Genomic DNA, 13,832 nt, shown 5'->3' with positions numbered 1-13,832 from the left:
GGCTTGAGAAGGCCTTAGACTTTCTATCACGTGATAAAACAGAAATAGAGAAAGCTACAGGCACACTGGGTTCCCGCTTGTTCTGTAAACATTTGTAAATGTTGCTGCTATTATAGCGGGGACCCGACACATATCACTGAGAGCTGCTGTCAGTTGTTTTTGGTTCACCTACAGCAGATGGAGGGTTTGGGCCCTGGCGCTGTGGCAGCGGCCGGAGAGCTCTCACAGGAGGAGGAGGACGAGCTGGTCCCACAGGCTTTGGAGGTTGTGGGGCACGCCGTCTTTTAGTTGATATCTGGGGGCTTGCAGCGAAAGAGTGGGAGAGTTTGGTCCCAGCAATAAAGGACCAATGATGTGTAAGTGCTCTGACAAGTCTCGTTTAGCCTAATGCAGTACATGTAGTATTTAATATATATTAAATAAAAAGAAAACAAGTAGATAGATCGATGGTCATTTAAAAAAAAAGAATAGATATAGAATAGAGAGTGCAAGCGAGGGTCAAGTGTTTTTTTTAATAAAAAGAAAACAAGTAGATAAAATATAATTAGAATAGAGAGTGCTAGAGTTAGAGGGTCAAATGAAGATGGAAGAGATGTGTTTTTACACACTAAATGTTGTAGTATTTGATTAGTTTTAATTTTGTTACTGCAGTCCATATCCATGAGTAATGATTCTTAGCTGGGTTACCCCAATAAGAAAATATTTGTAAATATATACATCTTTTATACATCTTTCAATAGCGCTTACAATGGTAAATATAACATTACAATTTATGTGCATTTATAAGATTTATAGTCAAAGCAAATATCACCTGAGAGACTGAGGGCCAACATGAATGTAGGAAGCTGCTCAGTGTTGGTGCTTTAGGACTTTTTCCTAAAACATTGAAATATTGTTTTAGGACTATGTTGTTTTAGGACTGTTTCCCTTATAATGGTAACAATAAGGTTTAAATTAAGTCCACGTCTTATATATATGTGCACTGCATAGTCCAGTGTATTTAAGCCTATACATTAATGCAGTATTATAATGGATAGAAGAAAACGAATTAAATAATATAAATGAGACAGAGATAAGATGTAATATTGTATGTCAGCCTATGTCATATTTTCCTCTATAAAGCTGACAAAATTAGAAACATGAGTGTACACGGTGTAAAGCTCTGGGTTGCAGTTTAAAGAATCATGTCCAAAACTGACCAACCCTAAAAGTTTCCACTCCTGTGAGCCCTGTCCATGTGGAGGTGTCAGACTGGAGCCTGAGGAGACTGGAGGCAAAATAAGAATCCCTCCAGTGTCAGCAGGGCAAATGTTTGACTGTTCCACGCCAGAACCCTGTCGCCCACACAGCATGTTTTCAGACACACTGATAGGAACACCATAACTGGCATATTGCTGCTCACACTGAACAACATCCCCCAGAATCACGCGGCCCACACGTGCTTTCTCAGTATCTCCAGCCTTCTGGTCAGGTAAGAGGGACCAGCCTGTCACCATTCTTTGTCTGGAGTCTTCGACTGTATCACGAGCATCTGGTAGGCAGATTGGTAGCACATATTCTCCAATACGAGCCTTGTCCAAGAGCTTTAATACAGCCACATCTGAATCCAGCACCAGGGGATCATAGTTTGGATGTAGAGTGATGGAGGATACCTGACCAATCAGAGGTGAGACGTGGAATGAATAGCAGGATATACAAAAAACGAAACGTTTAAATATGCTGTAGTAGTCAAAACTTGGACACACATTATTCAAATGTATGTTTTCCAGGAACTTAGAAAACCGTTACATGTAAATAAATAATTCACATAAAAGTTGAATAGATATTCATATACAGATATTCATTAAATGATCACCTCTTGGGTTTCACAAAAGAAAGTTTTTTTTTTGAATGACATGCAGGGGAGTAAATCATGACGGAAGCAGCAATTACATGGCCAAGCACACCAACGCCGCGAAAAAAGAATTGTAACATTGATTTGGTGAAAAAGCAATGTTTTGGTATTCTCAGAAAATGGTTAAAGTGGCACTGTTTGCTGTCAACTTTTACAGAACTTCTTGCTATTATACTCCTTGATCTATTACACAAGAACAGTTCATATAGGTATATATTTTAATAATTTTTGTTTTGAAAATGATGGAAATATGGTGCTGGCCCCAATTTTTACAGTATAAAATTCAGCATTTTATGACTAAATTAAAATCCTCTCATAAGGGAACACTGAGGATCATTCTCAGTACTCAACAGGGTGTGCCCCAAGGCATCTAAAAAGACTGGTCTCATTGTGGTTTTAGGCCAAACTATTCAGACGTTAAAATATCTAAAGAAAATATCTATTATTCTATGGTTTGTCCAGTAGGTGGTGTTCTGTCCAACTGCTCAGGTACTACACTTTCTCCACGTTTTAAAGGGTTACTCCACCCCAAAATGAAAATGTTGTCATTAATCACTTTCCCCCATGTCGTTCCAAACCCGTAAAAGCTTCGTTCGTCTTCGGAACACAATTTAAGATATTTTGGATTAAAACCGGGAGGCTTGTGACTGTCCCATTGACTGACAAGTAAATTACACTGTCAAGGTCCAGAAAAGTATGAAAGACATCGTCAGAATAGTCCATCTGCCATCAGTGGTTCAACTGTAACATTATGAAGCGACGAGAATACTTTTTGTATGCGAAGAAAACTAAAATAACGACTTTATTCAACAATTCGTCTCCTCTGTGTCTCTCCGCATCACCGTAGCACCATTTTGGAGAATATCCGCTAGACGCAAGCAGCTTACGCTCTTCTGTGCAAGCCGTGCTGCACAGATGCGCTATTTTCGTTCAAATCGAAGCGGTTTTGTGTTCCGAAGACGAACGAAGCTTTTACGGGTTTGGAGCAACATGGGGGTAAGTGATTAATAACAACATTTTCATTTTGGGGTGGAGTAACCCTTTAAGTATCTACAAGACTAAAAAAAGAATCATTTAAAACTCGTTCAATTTTTTTCAACAACAAACAGAAAGTTGCTTATGATAAGCAGACTTTCGTGTGTGCTCGCCCACTTGTGTTTTCATTTGTTTTGAGATAGTTTTAATTGTAGGTCATTTTTAAAAATAATTTAAATTTAACTTTAATAGTTATTTTAATACTTAAAGTTTTAAATGTGCAAAGTAGTGATAATAAAGAATGGATAGGAGTGTCCAAACTTCTGACTATTAGTATTCTTTCAAACTCACCCGTAATCGCTGCAGTCCCTTGGTCACTCTCAGATCACTGCGGTACTCTTTGCCTAGCATTACCCTGATTTTGGCCGTGTCAAGTGGATATAATTTCCCCAGCTCTGTGACACAGTGGGCAGCTACAACCACACTTCGCTGGTTCACTAGGGCTCCGCTGCAAACAAGCTGCCAACCATCCATATCACTCTCTTCTTCCATCAGTTCAATGTTTGCTCCCATTGTCTTGGCCACATTTAACTTCCCTAGTTTGCTTGCAACAGGCAAACGGTAGATGGCAGCCAGCCAGGGCCAGTTAGTCTCAGAAGGGTTCTGAGGGTCAAAGTTTGTCAGCTTCCCACACACTGGCATAGAGAGGAAGAGAGAGAACAAAAATTAAGAGAAGAAACAAAAGCAATGAATATTTTACAGATTATCGAGTATGACAATAAAAGTGCACTTTGAGGGCTTGGATTGTTGTGGATCATATAGATAGTTCTATTTGATTTTATTACTTCCTCAAGCATTTGCTTGTGCTGACGCTCTGATAAATGTGTATGGATGTGATACTTTCCTTCTGTAACTCTTGACATTTGACAAGAGCATTCGGGCCCACTTTCAGAGGCTCACCCTAAAATACTGGCAGATCACAAACATTTGGCATATTCACATAAGTGTGTGACTTTGTTGTCATTTACAATGAAAGACATGTTACTTCTTACAATGAAAAAAACTTGCTAACTTGATAATTTTCTTACAAACCTCCATGATTTTCCATCACCTAATTAAATGATGAAATTGATCTCTTTAATAAAGACCTCTACACCTTCTTCATTGTTGTTTGTCTTGTCTGTCAGACGTGCCCTCACCAGGCGAACAAGAAACATGACGTCCACTCCACTTTCCCATCTTCAGACAGGTTCTGCGTGCACTTCCAAAGTGCTGGTAGTAAGGTGACATACACTCATACTCAATGTGTGTGTAGACATGATGAAACCCCTGTGGGAGCGGAGGCATTGTAAAAGGGGCCTGGGTGGGCTGCACTTCCCTTAAGAAACTGGTCACTCCAGAGGAAGAATAAAACTTATGCACAGGTGTTTTCCTGAACACACACACACACACACACACAAGAGACAGAACAAGGACATCATATCAGACAAACATACAGAATTAATGAAACACAATTTACAGTTAACTGATTTACTTGAAAATTACTTGAAAATTCTGCTTTGGAATGAATGGGAGAATTATGGTCACAGTAATGAATTAAATGGTTCAACTTTGCATATATGTTATTGTAACACTCTGTCATCGGGAGTGACATAGTGCAACTGTCTATACCTGGATGGGATATGCGGATGTAGAACTCTCTGTTTGACCAGCACAGATACTTTGGGCTCTCGACAGGCTATAAATAAAAATACAAACAAAGCATCTTAGTTTTAAATTTATTTTTGAATTTATCTATGTTAAAAAATGTTTATGTCAGTACAATATTTATGAAAATAGATTGTCAGATTTATATTGTTGGTTTAAGTATTCTGTATGAATGTATTGGGTTTCTTTATTGCCAGCAGCTATCGCTCTGTAGCACCCGCCTTGTTTCCCATCTACTGTAAACAGAGCTGAAACAGCCGGGAAACCTGAATGAGTGGAGCATGCCAGCTCATTTCATACCCATATGTATGGGGAGTGGCTTGCATGCAAATTCCTCTAGCCAGTTCTCATTAGCCTTTTTTTGAAAGCATCAGAGCTGTTTAGGGCTCTCAAGTGCACCCCTAGTGTCACTGCATTGAGCATCTTGTTCCCTCCATCAGGGAACGGAGAGTACAGTAGTAACTGAGATGTTTACTTAGTTTCCAATTCAACTCTGCTTAGCTTCAATGAGCATTGTGCCAATGTAGTGATACTAGGTCCCTATACAAAATGCCACCACCAGCTGAACTGTGTTACAAAGTTTGGCGTTGCAGATGCCGGCAAGATACTGCGGGCCTGGTAGCAATTACCACATCTTAACCCTCTCAATGTCCAGAATAATAAAAAAATGTATATAATTTACAGCCGTGCAGACCCTTATGGCGCTTTTCCACTGCGTGGTATGACTCGGCTCGGTACGGCTCAGTACGGCATGGCACGGATCGGCTCGGCACGGTTTGCGTTTCCACTGCAGTTCAGTACCGCTTTAGAGTGGGCGGGATTATTCACATGTCGTTATAGTTGCGCCCCCTCTACTACCACGACTCCTAAAAAAAACTTTTTCATTCCGCGATGCCCCACTGTACCCAGTGGAAAACCCCCCAAAAGTGAACCGTACCGAGCCGTACCGTGCCGTACCATGCAGTGGAAAAGCGCCATTAGTTTACACTGGGGAAAGGGTTCTTTTTCCATATACGGAAAAACACTATGGAAAAAACACTACCCAGAGGAGAGGACAGTATGTGAAGAATACATCACGTGGGCTTACCTAGTGGGAAGCACTACACATGGAAGAGGTCTCTGTGATGGGCTCTAACCAAGAAATGTTAAAGGCTCATATCCACAGAGACTGGTGGCAAGTAAGGCTCTGCCCAGGAAATATACATGGTTAACGACAGGGCACCTTTACAGTGGAAAAAAAACAGCATACATGATTACCATATAGGAATCACCACACATGGAGTACTTAGTCCAATTAGACAGGCCCATCTAAAAACAGGCATACCACAAATAATGGGCCTGGTAGCAGAATTCCTCTGCCACTGATTCAGCTACTGATGAGTACTGAAAACAGTCAGTTGTTATCCCAGGTTCGCCATAAATAGGAAACACACATGGATTGGAAAACTGCGCATTATCGTGGTGTGCTTGCTGTGCTTGCAGGTTCACCACTTGGTCCCCGAAAGGGGTAGTGGAAACTTTGGGTACATTGCAGCTTCCTAACCCTCTTGATGGAGGTAAGCATGGTCAGGACGGCCGTCTTCAAAGAGAAGGTACTAAGCTCAACTGACTCAAAGGGCTCAAAGGGAGCTCTCTGCAGACCCTGTAAGACCAAGGAGAGGAATAAGGCACAGCCTTAAGGGATTTAGCCTCCTCATGCCTTTGAGGAACCTAATGATCTGGTTGTGCTTCCCTAGAGACCTACCTTCCACAGTGTCATGATACGCCACTATAGTCCTGACGTACATTTTCAATGTGGAGGGGGACATCTGTCTGTCTAACCTTTCCTCTAGGAAGGAAAGCATTGACCCAATGGCAAAATCTCTGTGAATCTTCTCCTCAGGAAGAACACTAGTTAGCAAAAAGAAAGGGAAGGAGGGCAATTCACCAGGGAGGGGGCGTCGATGGGAGCATGAGCTCCGAGAAGCAAGTCTTTGTGGGCCAGCAGGGTGCAACCAGCAGGATGTGTTCTCCTTCCTCCCTGACCCTTGAAAAAACATTTGTGCAATCAGGCTCACTTGGGGGAACACATACTTGCACAGTCCCTAAAGCCAGCTGTGTGCCAAACCGTCCGTGCAGAACAGAGCTTCAGTCAGGGAGTACCATAGAGGGCAATGGGAGGACTCTTGCAAAGCGAACAGATCTACCTGTGCTTTGCCGAATCGACTCCAGATAAGCTGGACCACTTGGGGATGGTGTCTTATAGTCACCTGGGTATAGAGGTGGCCTGTCCAGCGGCACTGTAAGCCTTTGCCTCAGAGATTTAGTCAAATTAGCTTTGCACCATGCTCCAAGCCCAGATACGAATTGTTTAGCTGGGAATGCTCAGGGCAGGATGGAGGATTCCACTCTATCCCAATGTGCGCGGTGGCCTGGGAAAGCATGGCAGCCAACTCAGCATTGGGCTCAGTCTGTGTCAGCATCAGAAGGTGTCAAACATTTCCCCAATGCTGCAAATGACAATTTATCCTTGTTTCAAGCACCAAATGAGAGACTGTACTTGCCCTCAGTTAAGCCACCTCAATCGTCCATGAACTTGATTGGGACATGCTGGACAATGGGAGGTCTGTGGGAGATAACCCGGCTGAAATGCTCCCATTGATGTCCACAAATTAGCCTCAATGTTTGAAGAACAACTGACTGTCTCTTTAAAGAAAAATGAAAGTTGTGATTTTAATGTTCCCATGGTCATGACATGTACCATCCATGAACGCTGTCTCTGCGTAATGTCTGCATAGGGAATTGTGGTCATCCCATGGAGAATTATGTCGCCCACATTCAAAAACACAAATATGGTAAGGCATCTTTGAAAAGATATTTCTCATCCATGTTAGCTCTTTTAGGTGGAAATTCTGTTTTTTTTACTGTGTCGAAAGGTGCAGCATGCATTGCAATGCGTCATAAGGATCCAACAGGTTTTTCACAGAGTTTAATGAATTGAGTGATGTAAAAAAACAACAACAAAAACAAAAACATCGTGCAGCTCTGAAGAACAAAATCTGGATGAGTGGAACAAGCCAGCTAGGAGAATCTGGCATTCAAATTCCACTCACCAATTCTCATTGGTATTTTCTGAAAGCATCAGAGTCTCCCAAGAGTGACCCATAGTGCCACTACATCAACACAACACTGAATGAGGGGCAGATAGGGAACTAAGACTTCTTCTGGAACAGGTGCTCACCCTGGAAGTACAACAGGAGATGCTCACCCAGTGGTCTGTGTGGGTCCTAATTCCTCAGCATAGTAACAGTATACACTAAATCTTAAGCAAATTTGTGATGGTTAGGGAAGGATTTGGGTGAGCAGGTCCACAACAGCTTTGACACCTGCATGCTCTATTGCTATGAATCATCATTATTGTTGCAAGTTGTCATTGATGTGTTGGCATGTGGGTGATTTCACGCACAAGAAAAGCTGTCTGCGGATTGCTCGCCTAAGCGGATAAATGTTCTGTTGCTGCCAGATCTTGATTACCGAAAATCACATTGAATTTCACATTGTAGATGCTTAAGCAAACGGGTGTAAAAAGTACTAAAAAATTATACTTTATTTAAAGTATTGATACAAAATTTTACTCTACTAAAAATACAAACATCTGGCCAAAAATACAATTGAGTGAAAGTAAAAAAGTACAACTTTCAATTGTACTTATGTATTTAGAAGTAATCTATAAATAAATAAATGAATAAACAAATAAATAAATATTTGTTTCATCATATTGAATTATCTTCTCAATGCAATTTGAAATAAAATGCAGCACTGTGGAACACACACACACACACACACACACACACACACACAATACAGTGCTTAAAGTGATACATCAACATTTACACCCTCATGCCATTTGATTTACTTTCTTCAGAAGAACACAAAGATTTTTTAGAAAAAAATAATCAATCTCTTTGCATATAATGCAAGTGTATGATTCATCTAAAGATGGCACTTCAAAAACTACACAATCTGAGCATGATGGCAATCTGTACGATCCCAGCTGATGAATCTATGGGCCCTATGATCCATCTGGCGCAATGCGGCGCCAGGCGCGACGCAAGTGTTTTTTGCTAGTTTCAGCCCGACGCAGTTATCATTCTCACCGTCCTGTGCCACGTTGTTTAAATAGCAAATGCATTTGTGCACTCATGAGCGTGTTTTTCTGAAAACGAGGTGTGTTCAGGCGCATTGTTGGCGTGTTGCTGTTTTGAGGCAACTGAAATAGACTGCGCCATTGACCAAATAAAACCTGGTCTAAAGTCAATGGCACAGTATTTTTTTGTTATTTAAATAGTGCGTTAGTAATATGCGCCTATAGTTGGGTCCACAACGGGAGTACACTCTGCTTATTACACACTCTGGGGCACACAGCAGCACACAAACATGCCAAATATTAAAAATTAAAGGAATACAATGAAAAAGATTATTACTGTTTAGGCTACATAAATATAAAAATGCCTACATGTCACAATGGATAGTCATTGCATGTATCAGAATTAGGCTACCTATTTGCTTGCGCACGAGCAGCTCTGTTTCCTATCTGGAGACGAGTTCAGTCTTTTGCTCTTGCCGTGTAAATAGCAAATCTGCCATGGCGCAAGCGCAACTGGCTGTTAAAGGGAATGAGAGATGAGACTCTGATTGGTTTATTGCAGGTTATGCCCAAAACACACCCATTACTCATTAAGAGAATAGGGACAATGCTTTTAGACCATGCGCAGGGTGCATGGTGCGTGGGGGAATACTGATCCAACTTCACTTTGTGTGGTTTTTGAAGTAGTCCCATACACATGCATCGTATGGACCCTGTTAGGAGCACCCCTAAACATAACTTACAGCTAATTTTACATACAATGTTTAATGGAATTTTTTTTTTTTCTTTTTAAGATTTGTAACTCAATATACTTCTTCAGATTTGATGGTCAGAAATTTCCCTGATTATAACTGAAGCTAAAACCTGTGTGATTGATGCATGGAGACAAAAATCATTGGTTCATCATGCATGTTTGAGCTTCTGTTACCATATTTAATGCATGCAAGGTCGAAGAAAATAAAATGTAATGAGTACTTTTCAACAAAATTGTAAGGAGTAAAAAGTATTGCTTTTCTCTTCAGAAACGTTATCAAGTAAATGTACAAGTAGCCAATTTATATTGGACTTAAATACAAGTACAAATCCCCTAAAATAATACTTAAGTATAGCAATCAATTACACAAGTATTTTACACCCCTGGAAGCAAACTAATCAAAATGAAAATAATTCTGTCAGCTAAGTATAGGCTACAGTTCACACAGGCTCACCAAAATTGGACACTAGGAGATTGGAAAATGGTTGCCTGGTCTAATGAGCTTTGACATTCAGATGGTAGTGTATCAAATTTGCGTAAACGACATAAAAGTATGACTTTTCTGCCATGTATCAGTGATTCAAGCAGTTGGTGATGGTGTAGTGGTGTGGAGGATATTTTTGTTACACACTTCAGGCCCCTTAATCAGTCTTGCCAAGTAATTTCAGGGGAAGTTGCTAAAAGAAGGTCGATTTGTTTCTAAAAATTGCTAAATGACTTGATGTCATTGTGCAATGATGTCATTAATCATGACACAAAATTGTGTCAATGCATCAAATCTCATCAAAAATATATATTTTATATATGTTAATTTAGATCTGTTCATAAAATAATATAAATACGTAATATATTAATATAAAATAACTATTTTTAATACATTTAATTATTGAACACACGCATTTTTGAACAATTTAAGTTGTTTCATTATTATTATTAGCTAGTAAACTAGCAAAACTAAACATTCTGAACAATTATAGTTTTAAGCATTGTATTAGCAGTTAATTAGTATGCTACACACTAAGAAGAGTCTGTAAAAATAGGGCACAATCTGCTCTGTTAATATGAAGGAATTTGATTTTTCACAGGTTTTATTTTTTACCTGCATTTTAAATTATGCATTGTATTTTGTGTTTTGGGTTACAAGGTTACAATGGATAAGTCCTGGAAAATTACTAGTAAAATTACTAGGGTAGTCTGAAACGTTGCTAAAAGCAACATAACTGCTAAGTTGTCAACTCTTCCTTTAGTGCCAATTGAGCATCATTTAAACACAGCCTACCATGGTACTGTTGCTTATTGTGTTCATCGCTTTATGACCACAGTGTACCCATCTTGTGATGGCTACTTCCAGCAGGATAACGCACCATGTCACAGTTTAAATCATCACGGACTGGTTTCTTAAACATGACAGTAATTTCACTGTAATCAAATCGGCTCCACAGTGGAATGGAAGATTAGCATCATGGATGTGAAGCCGACTAATCTGCAGAAACTATGTGATGCTATCATGTCAATATGGACCGAAATCTTTGAGCAATGTTTCCAGCCCCTTTGTTTAATCTGTGCCATGAAGAATTAAAGCAGTTCTGAAGGGAAAAGGGGGTCCAACTTGATACTAGCAAGGTTTACCTAATAAAGTGGCTGGTGAGTGTACCCTATTCGGATGGGATTAATTTGACAAGGGTAGATAGAGTAATGTAATTTTACCACAGAACATCTGTAATATTAATGGTCACTTCACATGGGAAAACAAATCTCTGTAAAACTACCAAAAGTGGGAGGGGTAACTCGATGTATGCACCATTTTGTGCCAGGAAATGACGTAATATTAACATACATATTTACAGCTGGTCTATTCACATGGGATTAGCATTACCTAGGGTAGGAGTTTTCTGGACCTATTTACAAAAGGTAAAAGTCTTTGTAATATTTACTGACAATGTCCGTAACGATTACTGAGATGCACATTCGAACGGGACTAAAATAACTGAGAAGCTCTGCTAATAATTACTTTACCCCACCTCTCCATGTAAAACTAATCCCGTCCAAATAAAGTTTAAGTAAGTGTAAGAATTTGGCAAGGCACTGCCACCTAATGGCTGTTCCTGATAACAGCCCTATTTTTTACATCAGCACCTGTCATGATGTTTCTTAATTGTCATTTCTGATACTGTGAATGACAGCAAACTCGTTTAAAGAAATCACTGCTTGCCACTGTTAAACACAACACTGTAAAAAGCATCCTCCTCTGGATGAGGTGTTACACCGAGGACCTGACTGCTCTGTGGTCCTAAAAAGAATTCTGCATTTCTGTGCAAAGGGTAAAACTGCCGAGTTGAAAACTGCCAGTAGAAATCATTTTATGGATGACTTTGCAACTGTTTCGTATCTCTTCAGTAAATTCAGTGCTAAAAAGAGTGCTGAAATCTGAGACTGCTTCAACCTCTCATACAGATGGGCTGAGTGCCAGACCAGGTGCCATTAGGCTGACACGTCCTCCGTGTGCTGCCACTCAGAGCATAAGACAGGTTACAGAAGAACTCCACAGTTTCTGGAAGGAGGTCAGGAACCAACTTGTAGTAACCATTATACAATGCTGACAGTCGAAGACACGGTCTCCCTTCACCCTCTGAGAGAGAGAAAAGAAAGTATAAGTCCAGTCAGAGGTTTTAACAAAATTAAAAATAATGTTGCGCATATGGATTTAATCAGTAACCACAAAATTTCCGATGGCTTGAAAAAAATCGTCATGTATATAAAATGTCTTTTGAGTAACACTTTAGAATACTGTTCCATCATTAATGAATAACTACACAAGAACAAATGACTAATGCACTATTAACATTGTAGTAACTACTATTGCCTAACAAGAAAATATGATTAACAATTTAGTAAGTAATAGTGCTCAGTTGCAACTGGTAGTTCACTATTATTCACATTAATTATGAACCTGTATACAGTAGTTCTTAGTGGGGAGGTAGGAAAAAAATAGTAGTTACTGATTAGCTAATAGTGAACTACCACATTCGACTAAGCACTATTACTTACTAATTCATTAATCAGAGTTTCTTGTTAGATACTAGTAGTTACTAGAGTGCTAATATTGCATTACTCATGTGTTCTTGTGTAGTTATTCATTAATGATGGAACAGTATTCAAAAGTGTTAGCGTCTTTTGTTTTGAGAAATGTGAGATGTAGCTTTTTATTAGGGATGTGAGTTGGGAAGAATTTATCAGTTCCAATTTATCTTAACAATTCCAGTTCCTTAATGGTTCCATTAACAATTCTTGTAGTGCCAAAGAATCAGATCATTTCAATTCTTTTTGAAAACAGACAACACTGGTTGTTGTATATTTTTGATTCACTAAAAAGAACTGGCTCATATTTGTTCTCTACACTGATTGGGTTGTCTATTTAGTAGGGTACAATAGGGCTAAAAGTGCACCAGGGTAAACAGCACATTTGACCTTATTCTCCTTTAAACCACTAGATGGCACCAAAATTCACCTCAGCACTTTTCTTAACCACGAATATGCACATGGATATTTGGCTGATCCATGGACAGCAGAGGTTGATTCTACGCTAATTTAATCCAATATTTTATGTTTTTTTTTTTATGTTGTAGATTTAAGTAATCTTAAATTTAAGAAAGTGTAAAATTATTGACTCAAAGTAATTAAAGCAGCAGTTTTTCAATAACAGAAGAATATGTAAAAGTATGGTATTTGGGGTAAAAATGTGCACCTGCCATTTTTTATTTATTTTTTTCATTTGGTAAATGTAATATATTAAGTTGGGTGTGACAATGTATTTACTGAACAAAAGTAAATTAATTTATATTTATAAGAAAGAACATAGTACAAACTTTGCCAAAGTGATTGTTGTGAACAAGTATTAACTTAAAAGCATAAACATATTACTTTAGCTAAAGTATTTGTATATATACTTTCTGCCTTTTGTACGGTGCCCGAGAAGTGCAAAACAAATCACAATTCTGAAAACAAAATAACAAATTACAAACGCAAATGCAAGTCTAAAAAACAAAATAACAATTTAGAAAACACAACAACAATTCAGAAAACATTATAACAAGTCAGAAAACACAATGACAAATTCTAAAACAAAATAACAAGTCAGAAAACACAACGACAAATCAGACAAACCGGAAGAGGTAGGTATAGTTTGAGACAGCACCATTTTTTTTGGGATTACTCACCGCTGACTGGACCAGACATCTGTCAATCAACGTATACAGGAAGAACCAGCCGAAGAACAGCAGAGTCGTGGTAGAAAGTTCGGAGATGGTATTAAAGTAGCTCAGTTTAAATGTATTGTATGAATTGCCCTTACTATGGAATAAAAAATACGGAGTGTA

At 39.1% G+C, this 13,832-nt stretch overlaps 1 protein-coding gene across 1 annotated transcript in view; it reads right to left on the bottom strand.

The window, feature by feature from the left end:
- Nucleotides 1-564: 564 nt before the first annotated feature.
- The window catches only part of pamr1b (peptidase domain containing associated with muscle regeneration 1b), a 71,758-nt gene continuing 58,490 nt past the window's right edge, over nucleotides 565-13,832 (bottom strand). The window contains exons 10-14 of the mRNA XM_016481535.1: nucleotides 11,900-12,085; nucleotides 4,541-4,607; nucleotides 4,069-4,301; nucleotides 3,221-3,564; nucleotides 565-1,652 (exon numbers count right to left, since the gene is read on the bottom strand). Of these exons, the coding sequence (XP_016337021.1) occupies nucleotides 1,098-1,652; nucleotides 3,221-3,564; nucleotides 4,069-4,301; nucleotides 4,541-4,607; nucleotides 11,900-12,085 (1,385 nt within the window). The 3' untranslated portion in view covers nucleotides 565-1,097. The remainder of the gene's footprint in view (nucleotides 1,653-3,220; nucleotides 3,565-4,068; nucleotides 4,302-4,540; nucleotides 4,608-11,899; nucleotides 12,086-13,832) is intronic.

Source organism: Sinocyclocheilus anshuiensis, unplaced genomic scaffold (assembly GCF_001515605.1).
Source record: "Sinocyclocheilus anshuiensis isolate Anshui unplaced genomic scaffold, SAMN03320099.WGS_v1.1 scaffold749, whole genome shotgun sequence".
NCBI lineage: Eukaryota > Metazoa > Chordata > Actinopteri > Cypriniformes > Cyprinidae > Sinocyclocheilus > Sinocyclocheilus anshuiensis.
The sequence above is the reverse complement of the archived record's forward strand: the minus strand, read 5'-3'. Positions and strand labels throughout refer to the sequence as shown.